Source organism: Ictidomys tridecemlineatus, unplaced genomic scaffold (genome assembly GCF_052094955.1).
Source record: "Ictidomys tridecemlineatus isolate mIctTri1 unplaced genomic scaffold, mIctTri1.hap1 Scaffold_164, whole genome shotgun sequence".
Taxonomy (NCBI): Eukaryota; Metazoa; Chordata; class Mammalia; order Rodentia; family Sciuridae; genus Ictidomys; species Ictidomys tridecemlineatus.
The window spans coordinates 371,947-389,924 of NW_027521436.1; the positions used below are offsets into that span (position 1 = coordinate 371,947).

The following is a 17,978-nucleotide window of genomic DNA, read 5'->3' on the forward strand; positions in this document are numbered from 1 at the left end:
TGTTTCTTATGAAAATTTAATAGGAAATTATTGCATTGACATCTGCATGTCCTCTCCTTTGATGTTGACTACTAGTCAACAGTGACCTTGGTGAGATTTGCTAATATATTACAGGTTGCAAAATAGCAATGGTCTGAATTGCTGGGATTTTTCTTTCTTCATTTAAAGGCTGGGATGCCTATACAAATAAAAATTTATGATTGATTATTTTTTCTTTTTTTTGGTACTGGGGATTAAACTCAGGGGCACTTGGCTAGTGAGCCATATCCTCAGCCCTATTTTGTATTTTATTTATATACAGGGTCTCACTGAGTTGCTTTAGCAATTCACTTTTGCTGAGGCTGACTTTGAACTTGCTATCTTCCCTCCTCAGCCTCCCAAGCTACTGGGATTGCAAGTGTGTGCCACAGCGCCTGGCTATGATTGATTATTCTTTACACAGATATTCGGTTTGTATAGTTAAGGCAGGAGATAAACATTTGATTCCTTTTCTTCATTTAAACACTTTTCAGAATAGTAAGGTATTATTCTAGCATTATCAAATGATACCCAAAGGGGCTTTTGAAATCTTTTTAACTTTTATTTAAGAGTCAATATGATGTCATGCATTTAAAAATATTTGGTGTGTTTAATCCAGTTAGGAATAGTAATTGTTCTTATCTGATGCTCAATTTCTCCCCCTTTTGCCTTGTAGAAGCCTCTTTATCTTGGCTCCTGGGACCCTTTGCCACCACCTAGTGGTCATTGTTACCTGTTTCCCTTGCTTTTGAACTATGAGATGTTCCAAGTTCATCTTAAACATTCCCTGTCCAGACCTTGAAGGAACTATTTCTCTAAAAGAACTTTGGTTTCTTTCAATAGGAAATGGTATTTAGAGGCTACATTCCAAGTACTAGGATTGCTTATTGCTCAAATTGACTGTCATTTGTAAGCCTTTTTAGTGAACAAAGCTCAGAAATATGTGGGGATTTTTGATCATGTCATTTAGATAATTCCCATGAAAATTCAGGATGTTAGAGAGATTTTACTTCACTTCATCTATCTTAGATTTGTGTTTTCTTTCTCTGATGTTGGAGTTCCAGTTTTCAATGACATAAATATAATTGTTTACAGTCTTGTGCCACTTAATGACATTTTGGTCATTAGTGCATAATAATGGAGCTAAAAAATTCTTGACACCTAGTATTTTTAATCTTTTTTGTGTTTTGATATGTTTAGATATATAAACATTTACAATGTTACAATTGTCTACAGAATTCAGTATAATAATAACTTATAGGTTTTTATCCCCAAAGCGATGATATACCATATATGAATACCTACGTGTGGAAATGGCTATATTTTCTAGGTTTGTATAAGTATACTCAATGATGTTTACACACTGAAATTGCCTAAGATGTGTTTCTCAGAATTTATTCCCATTATTAAGCAACACACGACTATATTAATGTTGTTTAAAATACTTTCAGGAATGTATTCCTGAAATGAAATGAAATTCTCTTGTCTTTAAGCTATATCCCACTAAGGTATGTTTGAAATAATTCATTTCTGTGGTTTGTCACCAACATGATATCACAGGTTGTTTCATTTTTGCTTTCAATATTTAGGTGTTAATTTTTAAAGATTTTTTTATTTATTTTACAATTATTTAAATATTTAGAAGAGCCAAAGTTAATTTGTGAAAATAAATCTGTTTTCTGGTACTGGTGATTGAACCCAGGGCTCCTATCCACTGAGCCACATACCTAGGCTCTTTATTTTTTATTTAGAGATAGTTCTCACTAAGTTGCGTAGGGACTTGCTAAGTTGCTGAGGCTAGCTTTGAACTTGTGATTCTCCTGCCTGATTTTGAAAGAACTCTAGCTTTTGTCCCAGTTCTGTCTACCCTGATATTACTCTCTTTTATAGTTAACTTTTAAAATTTATTTCATTATGCATTCTGCTATTAAAAAAATAAGCAAATGAGAAAAGGGATATGCAGCTCAGTGGTAGAGCACTTGCCTACCACACAGGAGGCCATGTGTTCAATCCCCAGCACCATAAAAAGAAAAAGAAAAGCAAATGATTTTTACATCTAGCTATGATAGATTTATATAGGTACTGGCTTCACCTTCCCAACTGAAACAACTAAAATAAATATGAAAAAAAACCCACAAACATAAAATTTTAAGATCCAGTAACATTGAAGATCAAGCAACAAAGAATGATTCTGGAAACATAAAGAACAAATGCTATGAGCTCTTTAGTTGCCCCAGCTTTTACTATGTTAAGAGATTCCCAAGCCATGACAAAGAAGGGGAAGTCAGGCAGAACCAGAGGATACCATGAATTGAGAGATGGTGCTGAGATTCCAGGAAAACCAAAGTGACTAGAATTCACAGGGTGGAGTACCAAAAGAAGGTTGCTACATTGAGAGACAATTCTGGAAATCTGTGAAAGGCTCTCTGAGTGTTCAGCAGGGTATTGATCTGCACATAAGTGTGATGAAACTGCTTAGCAAGTCAGAGAAACCATCTTAAGTGATTAGAAGGAACAGGTCTTAACACAGGGACCAGAATAGCACCTGGAAAAAACTATCTAAGGAAGTTGGGTAGAATAATCAGAAGGGTGTTACCTCGGACTGACTATTACAATTTATGTCATACCTAACAAATATTCAGACCCAAGAGAATCAAATTGTTTCCAGTAATTTAATTGTATACGAAATATTAAGAATAGTAATTCGTAATGTATGGCATCGATTCAAAGCTTACCAGGCATGCAAAGAAGCAAGAAAAATACATTCCACAATGATGAGGAGAAGAATCATCCAATCAAAGCCAACTGAGAACTATCGGAGATGTTAGAATGAGGTAATGGCATTTTTTAAAAAGTCATTACTACTATATTTCGTGTGTTAAAAAGGTAAAAAGAGATATAGAAGATATATTTTAAGAAAATCAGACTTCTAGAGTTGAAAATATATGATAAACACAGTGGATGGGATTAATGCCAGAATAAGCATTGTGATGAAATTGTTAGTGAACTTGAGGACATAGCAGGAGAAGTACCCCAAATGAAACAGGGAAAATTTCTTCTGTTAAAGAAAAGTGAACCAGAGCATCAGTGAGCTGTGGGACAGTTTCAAGTTGAGCTATGAGAGGTATTCAGAAAAATATTTTAAGAAATGATGGCCAAAAATTTGTGAAAACTGTACATCTGCAGATCCAAGATATTAAATGGGACTAGAGTACAAAAAGCATGAATAAAGCTATATCAAGGTATATTATATCATAAATAAATTGCTCAAAACCAGTGATAAAGAGCAATCTTAGCAGTTAGAGAAGACATTTATGTAGAGAAGAACTAAGGATGACATCAGATTTCTTGTCAGAAATTAGGCATAAGAGAATATAGTGGAGTGATACCTTTAATATATTTGAAGAGTAATAATGTTGGCCGATAATATCATGCCCAGTGAAATATCTTTCTAAAATGAAGACTTGTACTGACATACAAGCTGAAAGAATTCACCTACACTTGCACCAAGACAGCAGATGGAAATAATGGAATAAAGGAGTAAAGAACACTGAAAATGGTGACTGTGTACATAAATATTTAAAATAATTTTTCTTATTTGAACATTTTAAAAAGTCATTGACTGTTTAAAGACAAATATCAGTGTAGTATGGGACTTAGAAAACATGTAAAGTAAAATACATGACAACAGTATAAATCTCAGAAGGGTAGTAACTATTGTAATGTTCTTATTGAATATGTGAAGTAATATAGTATCATCTGAAGGTAGATTGTGACAAATAAAAGATGTATATTCTAAACCCTGAAGCACTAAGATTAGAAAACAGAGTTATAGCTTAATAAGCCAATAGAGGAATCACTAAAAATACCGATAGTGGTATTTCTGCAAAAGAAGACAGAAAGAAAAGAAAAAGAACAAAGAACAAAGAACAGAAGGAACAAATAGAAGATTATATTAAGCTTACACCTATGCACGGCAGTAATCCTATTAAGTGGAAAGTACCTAAATACATCAGTTAAAAACAGAGATTGTCATATTGCCTAAAGAAGCAAGACCCAAATAGATGTCTAAGGGAATAACACTGTAAATAGAAAGACACAAAGAAGTCAAAATTAAAATGATTGAAAAAGGTATCTCATGTTAAACACTAGTCAAAGGAAATCTGGAGTAGCTACATTAAACCAAAAGAGGTTGTGGGGCAAAATATATCATCAGGACTAAAGAAAGTTATTTCCTAATGATAAACGAATCAGTCAAGATTATATAATAAACCTAAATGCTTGTACTTTTAATATTAGACCTTCAAAATACATGAAGTATCAAAATTGATAGAATTATGAGGAAAATGATGAATCCTATAGATTACATTTAGAGATTTCAATATCCTCTCCTCAGCAATTGGCAGAAAACGAAAAATAAAAGTAAGGTTGTAGAAAGTGTGAATGACATAATCAATCCATCCATTTGAAATTAATTGACATTTATAGAAAACCCCCAAGGAGCTTAGTGCACATGGAACATTTACCAAGATAAACTATATTCTGGATCTTAAAAAAATTATCAGTAAATATAAAAGTATTCAAAGTCAGGCAAAGCTTATTCTCTGAACACAATAAAATGAGAAATCAATAATGGAAAAATCTGGAAAATTCTCAAATATTTGAAAACTTAAGTGCCAGGCTGCTATCTGCTATCTATCTATATCTATATGTATATCTGTATCTATCTATCATATTTATATATTTGGTATAAATGAACAACACAGTATATTTATTTTTATGTGGTGTTGGGGATCGAACCCAGTGCCTCACACATGTGAGGCAAGCACTTTACCACTGAGCTACAACCTTAGCCCCCACTGCTAAATAATTTTTGAGTCAAATAAATCAGAGAAGAAATTCATATTTTGAGTTGAATAAAACTGAAAACAACATATCCATTTGTGCAATGTCACTAAAGTGTTATTGGAAAACTTATAGCACTACCAGGCCCAAGATAGCTTTATTAAAAAATAAGTCTCCAGTCATTGACTTAGTTCCTACTATGAGAAACTAGAAAAGGAAAAATAAGTTAATCTCCAAGTAAGCAAGAAAAAAAGATATAATAAAGACCATAAGTCAGTAAAATTTTAAAAAAAGGAAAATAAGAGAAAATCAATGAAACCCAAAGCTAGTTCTTTAAGATGAATAAAATTGATCAACATCTAGTGAGGGAAATAAAAGAGGAGACACGGGTTACCAATATTCGCAATCAGAGAAGGGATATCACTACAGATTTCACAGATACTAGACTGATAATGGGGATATTATGAACAGTTTATGTTAATTAACTTGACAATTTAGATGAAATGAAGAAATTCTATTTAAGCCACAAATTGCAAAAGTTCACTCAAGAAAAACAGACAATTTCATAAACCTTGTTGACTATTAAAGAAATTGAAGGTATAGGTAAAAACCTTTCTACAAAGAAAAAAATATAAGACCAAGATAGCTTTATTGGTGATCCAATTAAACCTTTAAGGAAGAAATGATACTAATTCCTAATAGTAGTAGTAATACTAAACCCTTGTAGAATATTAAAGCAAGGAAATATTTCTCCTATGAATCCAGTGTTATCACTACACCAAACCAAGACAAAGATATAATAAGAAAAGAAAACCACATACCTCTCATGGGATCTCCAATGAATCTGTACAGAAATTCTAAACAAAAATTTAAGTCAAATACAACAATATGTAAAAGGAAAATACATCATAGACAAAAACTAGACGGATGATGGGGATTTATGTCAAGAATCCAAAATTTATTTAACATTTGAAAATCAATGAAATTTACCACATTGATGTACCTAAAAGCACAGTCTTTGTGTTTAGCTCGAGAGATACAAAACAAGCATTTAAAAAATATAGCAGAGGGGGGAAATGTTGGGGAGTAATATTGGCCAAATTATATTGTTATTTTGTGTGCATGTACAAGTAGGTGACAATAAATCGCATCAACATGTAAAAAAAATCAGCCCTGATTATTATTTAAAAAAATTTTTTAGATGTTGATTAACTTTTATTTTATTCACTTATTTATATGCGGTGCTGAGATTTGAACCCATTGCCTCACACATGCTAGGCCAGTGCTCTACCACTGAGTATCAACCCCAGCCCCTCAGCATTGATTATTGATGTAGAAAAACAAACAACAAACTAGGAATAGAAGGGAGCTTAAAACATCCTCTGAAAAAATGCAGCTAACCTCATACTTAATGGTTGATAATTGAATACTTTTCCCCAAGATCAGAAACCAAACAGAGATGTCTACTCTCATTACATCTATTCAGCATTGTACTGGGGTGCAGTAAGGAAATAGCTAGTATACTAAGGCAAGAAAAAGAAATAAAATGCACTCAGATTGGAAAGGAAGAAATAAAATTCTCTTTCTTTTCAGATAACATGAATATATATAGATACAATCTGGTATAATCTAGAAAAAAGCTATTGTAAGGTTGACAGATAAAATTTACATCTAAAAGCAATTATATTTTCTATATATTAACAATGAATAATTAGAAATTGAAATTTTAAAGATTTCCATGTACAATAGAATAAAAATATGAAGTATTTAAACATAAACGTGGCAAAAACTAAAATGTATATATTAAAAACTATAAAATATTGCTGATAGAATTTAAAGAGAACCTAAATGGAGAGATATACCTAATTTATGAGTCAGAAGACTAAGGTGTCCATTCATCCCAGTTTAATCACCAGAGTCAACATTATTCCAATCAAAATCCCTGCAGAGTTTTGTAGAAAATGACAAGCTGATTGCAACGTGGCTTCAAGACTTAATCTAGGGCTGGGGATGTAGCTCAGTGGTAGAGGACTTGCCTAGCATATGCAAGGTCCTGTGTTCAATCCCTAGTACCATACGAAGAGGAAAAAAAAATATTCTAAAGCTACAGTAATCAGGATTGCAGACAAAACATATTGAAACAGAGCCAAGAATTCAGAGATAGATACACAATATATATGGCAACAGTCATTGACAAAGATGGAAAGACAAGTAGAGAATGGAAAGTTTTTTCAGCAAATGGTACTGAAATTACTGCATATTTATATGCAAAATATTGATCCATGCCTTGCATTAGACACCTGAATTAACTCACAGACTTAAATATTAAACTCAAAACTACAAAACCTCTAGGAAAAAAAATAAGAGAAAAATTTTTGTTGAACTTAGGTTTGGCAAAGATTTCTTAAATTTGACAACAAAAGCATTAAAAAGGATTTGACAATGTGGGATTCATCAAACTGAAACCTCTGTAATTCAAAATACACTTTGAAGTCAATGAAATAGACAAAACACAAGCTGGGAGGAAATTACTGTAAAGCATTTATCAAGACTTGCATCAAGGATATATGAAGAACTCTTAGAACGCATTAGAAAAAAATATAGTCCTGTAAAATAACACTTCATCAAAGAAGATAAACAGATAGTAAATACATTAAAAATGCTTGACATAATTATCAGGGAAATGCAATTTTGAAGCATAAGAGTTACCACTACACACTTATTAAATATCTAATATTAAAGACAATTGTGCTGAGTGGTTGGAGAAGAGATGGAGGAACTGGATGGGTACACATCTGGTGGGGATATAAAGTGGTAGAATCACCTTCTTAAAAAGGTAAACATACACCAGTCATATCCAACCATTCTTTTCCAAAGAAAAGATAAGTTATATAGCAATAGGAGGAATTTTATATCAGTGTTCTTGGCTATTTTATTTGTAAAAGCCCCAAACTGGAAAAAAATCCAAATGTCTATCAATAGATGATAGACAAATTGTGGTATGTACATGTAATGAAATGCTACTCAGCAATAAAAATAGATGATAGATAAACTGATGTAGATGAATCTCAAATTATGCTGAATAAGAGAAGCCATAGAAAATACAATATATTATCCCATACACATAAAACTTGAGGAATGCAAAGCAATCTATTAAGATAAGACATTTTGCTGGAGGAATGGGAAAGTGGGGGGCAAGAAAGAAGGGTGACAAAGGGCAAAATTACCTAGAGAATGAGAATATTTTTGGAAGTAAAGGATGTGTATATTATCTTGATTATAATGGTGATTTCATAATTTCATGTTAAAATTCATCAAATTGCACACTTTAAATACATGTAATTTATTGCATGTCAGTTTTACCTCAAAGCTATAAGAAATAATATATTCATCTTTTTTCACTTTCTAAGATACAAATAGTATTCTATAAATATTTTTCTCTACTTCATTTTTAAAAAATGTATTCCAGAAACCAGCTCTTAGCAGTATTTAAAATTATTTTCTTTCTTCTTTGGTTTATTCAACAACTTTCATTGATGACGGTTGTTTCAGCCTTTTGTGACCATCTTGTATTGTTATAATTAATGCTTGAATAACATAGTTTTGTAAATACAAGTTTTAAACATTTGTTGTTGTATTCCCAGTATCTTTAGAAATTAGGGCTGGTGGACTATAGCTCAGCAGTAGAGCACTTGCCCAAGATACCCTTCCCCAGCACTGAAAAAGTTAAAAAAAAAAGTGGGATTGTTGAGTTAATAGGTAAATATATAAGCAGTTTTGGGAGATGTTGCCAAATCTCATTCATAAGGGTTGTATCATTTTGTATACTTATTAGCAGTGTCTGAGAATTTGTATTCCCCCACATTCTCTCACCTACTGAGTATGTTTTCAAACGTTTGGATCTTGCCAATGCAAGTGAGAAATGGTGTCTTGGTGTGGTTTAATTTGTATTTTGTTCATTATGAGCTAAGCAGAGCAAGTTTCCATATGTTATAGCTATTTGCATTTCTTTTCCTGAGATCTGTTTATTTCTTCAGCCCATTTTTGTATAGGTTTGCTGGCCATTTTATTTATAATGTTCTTTATATTTCAGGAACATGATTCTTTGGACAATAATATGTTGCAAATATTTTTTCTCAGTTTGTCATTGTCAACCTGCGTGTGTGTGTGTGTGTGTGTGTGTGTGTGTGTGTGTGTGTAGCAGGTTTAGATACAGCCAGGAAAGATTTTTTCAATGAGGCAGGTTTTGCCCACTCATAATACATAGAAAATTTCACTTAATATTTTCTAGTACTTGTTTATTTTCTATTTTTACATTCATGTTTCTTATCCATTTGTAGTTTATCTTTTGAATAAGTAGAGAAAAATCCAATTTTATAATTTTCCATGTGGTAACGCTACTTATTAGAAAGTCTATTTTCCCCAAACTAACTTTTATTGTACCCCAAATGTCCAGTTGGTTCTGTTTCTGGATTCTCTATTCTGTCCCACAATCTCTATGTATTCCTGGGCTTGGATGAGGGTACATGAATTAATTATATAGTCTGCCCTCCCTGTACCCTTCATTGCTCTTCTTTTTCAGTGCTTTCCTGCTTATTCTTGTTCTTTTGAATTGACTATATTCAATTTGACGACAGATTTTTAAAGATCCACAGATGTTCATTTTCTCCCCAAGTTAAATGTCCCCAGTTTCTTCAATTTTTAGCACGTGCTTTTCGGGCTATTCATGATTCTGTTTTTTTCCACAAGTCATGCAACCCTAAAATGTGGCATCCAGAAATGAAGCCACCGGCATGGGGTGATAATGACATGATTCCTTAGGGTTAGGCTTTTTTAAAAAGAGTGTCATCCACAATTGGAGAAAGTAACAGGACTAGAGTGAGCAGGGAAGGAAAGCCTAGCAGTAGTCTTTTAGAAGGGAGCAGGAGAAGCTTCTCCTCTTCTGTCTGCACTTTTGGGGCAGGTAGGTACCTGGTGTCTCAACACGTTGACAAAAGGGTTTTGCTCTGGGAGGGGCTGGGAGGCCTGACTTTCTCCTTTTTCCTAGTCTCTGCCTATAATCCCCTTCTGCTAGTTCCATGGCTTCCTCCAGAGCCTTCTAAATCGCCGGTCCTCTCCTAGTTCCGGGGACAGGTGAGCCTCTTTCCTTCTGGAGTCCTTTCATTTGGACTCTTCGGCTTGGCTCTACTGGCGCTGTCCCCCACCGGGCTCCGCAGTTGGTTCTTCCCGCTCCCCGCCACGCCCCTTAGCATCCTCTGTCTGCTCACTTGCAGTTCACCCAGGGGCTTCCTCTGATGACGGGTTTCACGTGCCTTGGGCGGAAAGCGCCTGTGGTGGAGGAAGGCAAAGTTCACTCCCAGTACCCGCCCCCTGCGCTGGGTCCTACTGAAGTAGGAAACGGTGAAAGAGAGGGTCCTGTGCTGTTCTGCAGGGAAGCGTCGCTTCCACTCAGCTGTCCCTACACCATGGACTCAGTACCTGCCACTGTGCCTTCTGTCACTGTTTCTTTGGGGGACCCAGAGCTCCTGGGACCCCTGTCGGGTGGCTGAGTTCTGGCAGAGTGGGTGCACTGACTGTCGTGGCGACGGAGAAATGGAGTGTGTCAGGCCCAAGGCAGGCAGGACGTGACTGTATGGTTAAGCGAGGCCGGTGAGAGTGTACTTGAGCTTTCCCCACTTGCACTTTTTTTTTGACGGAATAGAGGTGACAACCTCATGGTATGTTCTGAAATGCAGCCAACAATCCAAACAGCTAATGTTACTACAGGTCTTTTCCCTAAGGAGACTGCTGGGGAATTGGGCCCAAGTGACAGTTATCTCCTATTACGTGTAGAGGGCGGTGAAAACAGGGAAGAGTAGGCAGGTGTTTACTGCACTGCCTTTGAGCAACCATTTAAAATTAGGCTCTGAATTTTATAGAAGGATGTTAAATTCAGAGAAGTTTATCTAAGCCAGTTTTCAAGAGTTGTCTGAAATTACCTGTCACGTATCTGTATATAAGAGTGGAATGGAAGTAAGATTTAAAATCTTATACATATATCGTCATTGTTTTTATTTGTTGCCATAAAATTAATTAGTTCTTTCATATATTTAAGTTTTGTCTTAAATGAATATTTTAAATTATAAAAACCAGGTTATCTAAGAGAAAAGAATGATCCAGAGGGATTCTAGCCAGGTGTTAGACAATGTGATGATATAGGGCCTATTACAAACTGGAAATGTATGCTCAATTTAAAGTATTTAGATTCGGGCTGGGGTTGTGGTTCAGTAAAGCGCTTGCCTAGCATACATGAGGCACTGGGTTCGATCCTCAGCACCATATAAAAACAAAACAATGTGTCCACCCTAAAACTAAAGATACATAAATATTTTTAAAAAGTATTTAGATTCATTATACTTGAAAACACTGGAAGCGAACAAAAAATATGAGACTGCCAGTATCCTCTCTCTTGAAGAAGCTATTGGAAAATATTGAGGAGGTGGATTTCTGATGAGGAAGTTGGTTTAGAATTGCCATGATTCTTTGTGACTGTTTTGTTATAAATTTAAGGTTTCCCATTTCTTCTAATTTGTCTGTTTAAGCTGTTTACTACATTGCCTGATGATACTCAACCTGTGCCTGATTTTTATGGACTACCATGGAAGCCTGTAGTATTCACTGTTTTCTTTGGGATTGTATCCTTTGTCATTTTCTCTTGGAGAACTGCTTTTGTGAGTAAATTAACTTACTTATACCTTAGCACATAAGCACAAGGATTATTTTATATAGTCACTGCCCCCCCCCTTTTTTTCTTTTTCAATTGCTAAAACACAAAATAGTGGTTTAAGTCAAACTAACATTATAAAATAATTTAGTGTGGGTGCAGTTGGTAGAACTGGTAATTCTTACAGCCATCCTGACCAGTAGTTTCATATGTATCAGAAGTCTTAAAAGTGGGATAAAAGATGGGATAGGTTAGATAAATATCCTTTTATGTAGCATATATGTCTAGTAATCTATCTTAAAGAAATAACTATGCTTTGAAGATTTGGTAATGTTTTTCAATGGAACAGTGTATTAGATTGAAGACTTAGCACAACATAATTCATTTAGGGGTTATTGTATGTTCGATTAGTGGAATAGTAGGCAGATTTATTTATTTCAAAGCTTTGAGGTACAGAAAATGCTCACAATTAAATGTGAAGTGGGAAAAAAAAGCAGAAACTAAGATTTAAATGTTGATGAACTGTATGTTAATATAAACATACAAACAGGGGGAAATGCTGCAAAGAAATACAGTAAAATGAGAAAAAGGAGATGATATAATTTTTCCAGTCTTTTATATAAATTTTTCCCAGATTTTATGATTTGATCATATGTACAGAAAATACCTTTTTATTTGGAAGTATAGATTATGTGTTGTCCAAAAATCCATTAAATGTTTTGTTCATTAAGGTTTTTTTTTTTCCTGAGCAGAATTAGTCTATCTCTGTGTATGTGTGTACATATATGTATAAGTGTGTGTGTGTGTGTGTGTGTGTGTGTGTGTGTATATATATATATATGTGTGTGTAAAAATATATATACACACACATATATATATATGTGCTTATACATACTTATGTTTGTACTGTAGGTCATTCTGTTTCATAGTTATTTAACATAATTGGAAGAAAATTATTTTAGGTAAATGGACTTTGCATATGAAAAGCCTAACAGTTAAAGAGGCCAAAAACATTGGATACAAATCTTTTCAAATCTGAGTGTTCTTTTTCTGATTTCTTAATTATTTCAGACATATCATTGTTAAGATAAGTTTCCTCTCCTTGTACAATTGAGTGTAAAATCTCTTAAAAAGTATTCCCTTCTTAAATAGAAGAATTGTTTGCCTGGATTCCTGTGAGGAATTTTCTAATCTCATTGAACTTTTTCTCAGCTAAAAGTAAAAAGGAAATAGAAGGATAAAGACAAGGGAAAAACATGAAAACATTTTATATTTCTCTCTCTTGTTTCTTTCATTTCAAGAACCCTGGTACCTGTTTCTCTTTTCACTAGGTTATGTGGGATGTGGTTCCTAGCTTGTTGCTCCTCAGTTTCAGCATTTGACTTTAAAACTTTAGTCTCCCTACCTTAGATGACTGCTTTTATGCTACTTCCCATTTTCCTCTGTTGTCATTTTGAGTAAAAGGTTAGCAAGGCTATGACATTAAAGAAATGTTCATTTTTTTCTGTGTTGGAGTTTTCTGAATGCAATTTCCTGTTACGAAGATCCCCTGGATGATCCGTGGACACATCTGAATATCCCATCACCATTTATAACATTTGAAAGGACAAGTAATATGCTAAGTTACAAAGAAATTTAGTGATGTTTTAAAAAAATTTCTGCTTAGGTTTTATTATCAGGTAGTTTATTGCTGTTTTTTGGAAACGATTGTTTTTGTCCTTTCCAGAATATGTTAATTGTCATTTCTCTTATTGCTTGTGCATTTTCTTCAAGCAGTCTTTCCTTTCAGATTTCTTGCTATATATTTAGTGGTTTGCAGAAATAAGATGATGTAGCCTCTTAGTTTCTAAATTCAGCCAATAGCCAAATTTAAATTGGAGTTCTAAGATATTTTCTGGTGAGTGAAAGTGGCATATCTTAGTACAAAGATTATGCATTTAATATTGTTTCCTCAGATTTCTTTTGAATAGTCATTGTTTCTAGACTTTATCCTGGTTATTTAGAATTGTCAAGTAAATGATTTTGAGTATACACACACACACACACACACATACACACACATACACACATCTTTGCTGTGAAATAAGGTACATATCTTAGTGTTTTTATGTCAGAGGCTATTTATGAAATATCACTACCAATTAAATTTAAAAGGCTTGTTAACCTTTACTTATTTTTAATCCTATAAATTATTATCCTGAACCAGAATGTTATTAAATTCTCACTTGGTTATGATTCTGACTGTTGTTTTAGGAATGCTGTTTCTATTGAGCAGATGTTTGACATCAAATTTAATCTTTTTTCTCTCTTCTAGGTAAGAGATAGAGTATATCAAGGTAAATTTTTAGGTTTCTTAAACTTGTAATAACCCTTTGTATTGGTGTTTGATGTGTGTTTTATGTATGTTAGAAGTAGATACAGTGACTTTTAATGTCTATTATCTTTTTAACCTCCTGAAAATTTTACTATTCCTAGGTTGCTAGCATGTATAATAGAGTAGATGATGATGGTTCAAACTCTGAGATAGGAGATAAAGAGGAGGAACAAATTGTGGATAGGGAGATGATGATAAGTTTTAATTTGGGGCAGATTAACTTTGAGTATTGATGTAATGCAGATGTATTACATTTGAAGAGTATTTCTATGCTAATGATTTAATCATGCATTAAGTAATTGAGTAGATAATTTGAAGAATGGTAATGTGAATCAGTATGTTTTCATTTCTGTTTTTCTTTGCAAAGAATTAAATGATTCCATTTTCGGAAAAGAAAGTGTTTTGAGAAGGGGGGAATATCAAGCTACAACACTTTACTGTATTTCCCATCTGTGAAATAAGCTTAAATTGAAATATCATTTTGGATGGGAGGGGTTCCTGGGATTGAACTCTGGGGCACTCTACTGAGCCACATCGCCAACCCCCTATATTTAGAGACCAAGTCTCACTTAGTTGCTTAGTGTCTCGCTCTTGCTGAGGCTGGCTTTGAACTTGGAATCCTTCTAGCTCAGCCTCCTGAGCCACTGGGATTACAGGTGTGCACCACTGCACCCAGCAAAATATCATTGTTCTTATATTTTTCTTAAATTCTAATAATTTTTATACTCTTATTGCTAATAAGCATAGATTGCTTTTTAAAAGCAGAATAGTTATGCTAAGAAGTATTTCCTCATAGTACCATATAACATGTCTTTGCTTTTAGTAGATTGAGTAATTGAATTTCATTTAGTGATTGTAATAATCTTGTGTATTTCCCCCTTTTAGTCAATGAACAGCAAATTTCCAAAAAGGTGAACAATTTCATGAAAGAAAATGAAGAACTAATGCAGAAATTGTCAAATTATGAACAGAAGGTATAATTATTTTTTTCTTTCTTTCTCCCTTGGTTCTAGCTTGAATCATTCCTACCTGTTTTAATTTAAAAATCATATTTTAAAATTTTTGTTTCATTATTTCCTACAAATCATCCAAATTCTAAACAGTCATATGTATTAAGTACTGCTTTCTTCTGGAAAGGGTCACTTGTCTGGAAGTAACTTGTATGGTAGCACTATAATTTGTGTATCTTAATTCTGAATGCTTTATTTACATAGATGAAGGAATCAAAGAAACAGGTTCAAGAGACCATGAAACAAAATATGATTCTTTCTGATGAAGCAACTAATTATAAGGTAAAAATCCCTTCTTTGGGGGGAATTACATTCTAAACTCAAAAGTAAATGTAATGAGTGAGTAATCTTGACACCTTTTTTTTCCAGGATAAAATGAAGCTTCTTGAAAAAGCTAAAGAACTTCTGGATGAGGGAGCTAAAAGTCTTCATGTTATGTTAGAATCTGAGAGAGAACAGAAAGCTAAGAATCAGGACTTGGTAAGAGTTTTGCTGCTAAGTATTACTGCAATTTGGCTTTTGAAATATTTTGTAAAATTGGTTAAGTTGAACTTAGTCCAGCTGTTAACTAAAGTAAGATTAGGAGTCAAGGAAGTTGAACCCACTTCTGCCCATTTTGTGGAACTTTTAAGTACTGATACAACAACTTAAAAAATTTTTACTTACATATTTCATTTTCAATTTCTATAAGTTTCTGTAATTACATAAAAGTTGCAAAAGATGGTAGAGAGTGTGTTCTGAAATATCCTACCCCCAAGTAAGCTTGATCACCTAGCTGAGGTAGTATTTATCAGATTTCTCCACTGTAAAAATTCTTTCCAATCCTTTTCATATTGTATTCTTTGGAAGTTACCATGCACAGCCCACAGTTAAAGTATGAAGAGTTACAAGCTCAGGATGCAGCTCATGGTAGAGCACTTGCCTAGCATGCATGAGGCCCAGGATTCAATCCCAGGCATTGCAAACAAAGATTGCAGATTTATGTCCACTTCCTTAAGGAGCAAGTATCTTTATAATTTTTTTGGAATTCTTCTGTATGTGAGATTAGTCTATTCTTCCTTAAATTTTATCATTTTTTACTTATGATAAGAAAATTTTTAAAATGATCTTGGGAAATTTTTTTCTCTATCACTAGAAAAAAAATACTAATTTGAACTGGTTTACTTGAAACAGTAATTAATTAGTTAATTTTCTATGCTTTAAAACATTTTATTTACTTATTGCATTATGATTTTCTATACTTTGAACTTTTTTTCTGGTTATCTCATAAACAGTAAGGTTGTGGATGCCATGAAATATTTATGACTTCATTTTCCCTCATCTCTTTCAGTTTTTGATTTTTTGCTTAGTCCAAAGCTGGATCCCCTGCATTTACCTGAAATGTAATGGGATGGCTTGACAAAAATTTTGTTGTGTTTATCTTTTTTAGTATATATATGTATGTGTACGTACACACACACACACACACACACACACACATATCAGTATTTCTACTGAAATCCTAATGCATATTTTGTGTTCTGTTTTTACCTGGCAGATAATGGAAAATAAGAAATCTATAGAGAAGCTTAAAGATGTCATTTCAGTAAATACTTCTGAACTTTCAGAGGTAAAGCTGCCAACTATTGCTAACGGATATTAGTACTACATCTTAGTTTTGTTGCGGACCAAAAATTTGAGGTGTGCTAAAATGTGCAAAAAATGAGAACTATATGATGTCTTGTTTGGGAAAGTATAACTTTGTTTCTTCTTTGGAATTAATTCACTAACTGTAGTGTTTTTCATTAGCTTCAAATTCTCCTTACTGAAGCTAAGCTTCGTGAAGAGAAGGTGAAGTTGAAATGCTGTCAGCTTCAGAAAGAAAATACCATGCTTAAGAAGGAGAAAGAGCAGGTAAAGAAAATTTGATGTCATACATAATGTAAACTAGAGAAGTGAATATCATTATCTTGTATCTTTCTTGGATCTGTTTCTGAGGTAAGGAATTTTCATGTAGGACCTTTTCTAGATATGCAAAGTTTAAACAATGCTCCCCAAATTGAGTGCATATATATGGTCTCCATCTGTTTTGGATTTTTGGATTATTGCTTTTCTTATCAAATGTCAATCAGTTATTAACTTGCATAGCCTCAAAGAAACTTTTTAAACCAGAAAATTAAGTATTTTATGATCCTCTTTTGAATAGTTACTGATTCACCGGCCAAGGGAAGATTACATGATAAGGAATCTAAATTTAGGAGACAGTCATATGTGCCCAGCCATTCCTGCTGGAGATAAATTATTTGAATTGGCAGCAATTTTCTGGGGAATGCAATAAACAGGCTCAACTTCCTGATAGCTCTGATGTTCTTACTGCAGCTGTGAGAGTTGGGGCCACTCTGCCCTCTTCCTTAACCAAGGTCTCAACCCCCTCGATTGAGGCAGGCCACCGAGGAGTATGGCTCTCTATTTCTTTGTCTAAGTCTTGTAGTCCTGATATATCCAGTGCAGAAACCCCTCCCTAACCCATAGGAATTCATGTGTTTTGACTTTTCAGTTGCAGCAGGAAGTAAAAGACTGGAGTACATCACACGCTGAGCTCAGTGAACAAATGAAATCATTTGAGAAGACCCAGAAAGATTTACAAGTAGCTCTTAGTCAAAAAGATGATACTATTAAAGTAAGTTTATACTCCAAATACATGTTTCATCTCATGAATTCTCCTGAAATCTTCTGAATTAAAATCGAGAGTCTTCCAACCTTTTGCTTCTTTTCTAGGCTTTGACTAATCACATCACACAGTTGAATCGGTTTCAATGTGAATCTGAATCTGAGGATCAAAGTCGAGATGAGTCAGATGAATTAACCAATGGAGAGTTAGCAGGTAAGATCAGTCTCAGGGAGGTTGAATCCTTTTTTGCTTTCCTGTCTTTAATTAAGTATACAGATGCCACTTTTCAGCTGGCTTAATTTCTTCTTAAGCTTCAGGGTTGTAGACACATATCACTGGATCTATAGATATGTCTGTTGCATTGGCAGAGGTGGGTTG

General features: G+C 33.9%; 1 protein-coding gene across 1 annotated transcript in view; it reads left to right on the plus strand.

Annotated features, from left to right (window-relative positions):
• The window catches only part of LOC144372805 (transport and Golgi organization protein 1 homolog), a 173,988-nt gene that overhangs the window by 143,511 nt on the left and 12,499 nt on the right, over positions 1 to 17,978 (plus strand). Inside the window, exons 14-22 of the mRNA XM_078036047.1 lie at positions 11,445 to 11,573; positions 13,881 to 13,902; positions 14,826 to 14,914; positions 15,155 to 15,232; positions 15,320 to 15,430; positions 16,488 to 16,559; positions 16,739 to 16,843; positions 17,487 to 17,609; positions 17,708 to 17,813. Coding sequence (XP_077892173.1) covers positions 11,445 to 11,573; positions 13,881 to 13,902; positions 14,826 to 14,914; positions 15,155 to 15,232; positions 15,320 to 15,430; positions 16,488 to 16,559; positions 16,739 to 16,843; positions 17,487 to 17,609; positions 17,708 to 17,813 — 835 coding nt within the window. The remainder of the gene's footprint in view (positions 1 to 11,444; positions 11,574 to 13,880; positions 13,903 to 14,825; positions 14,915 to 15,154; positions 15,233 to 15,319; positions 15,431 to 16,487; positions 16,560 to 16,738; positions 16,844 to 17,486; positions 17,610 to 17,707; positions 17,814 to 17,978) is intronic.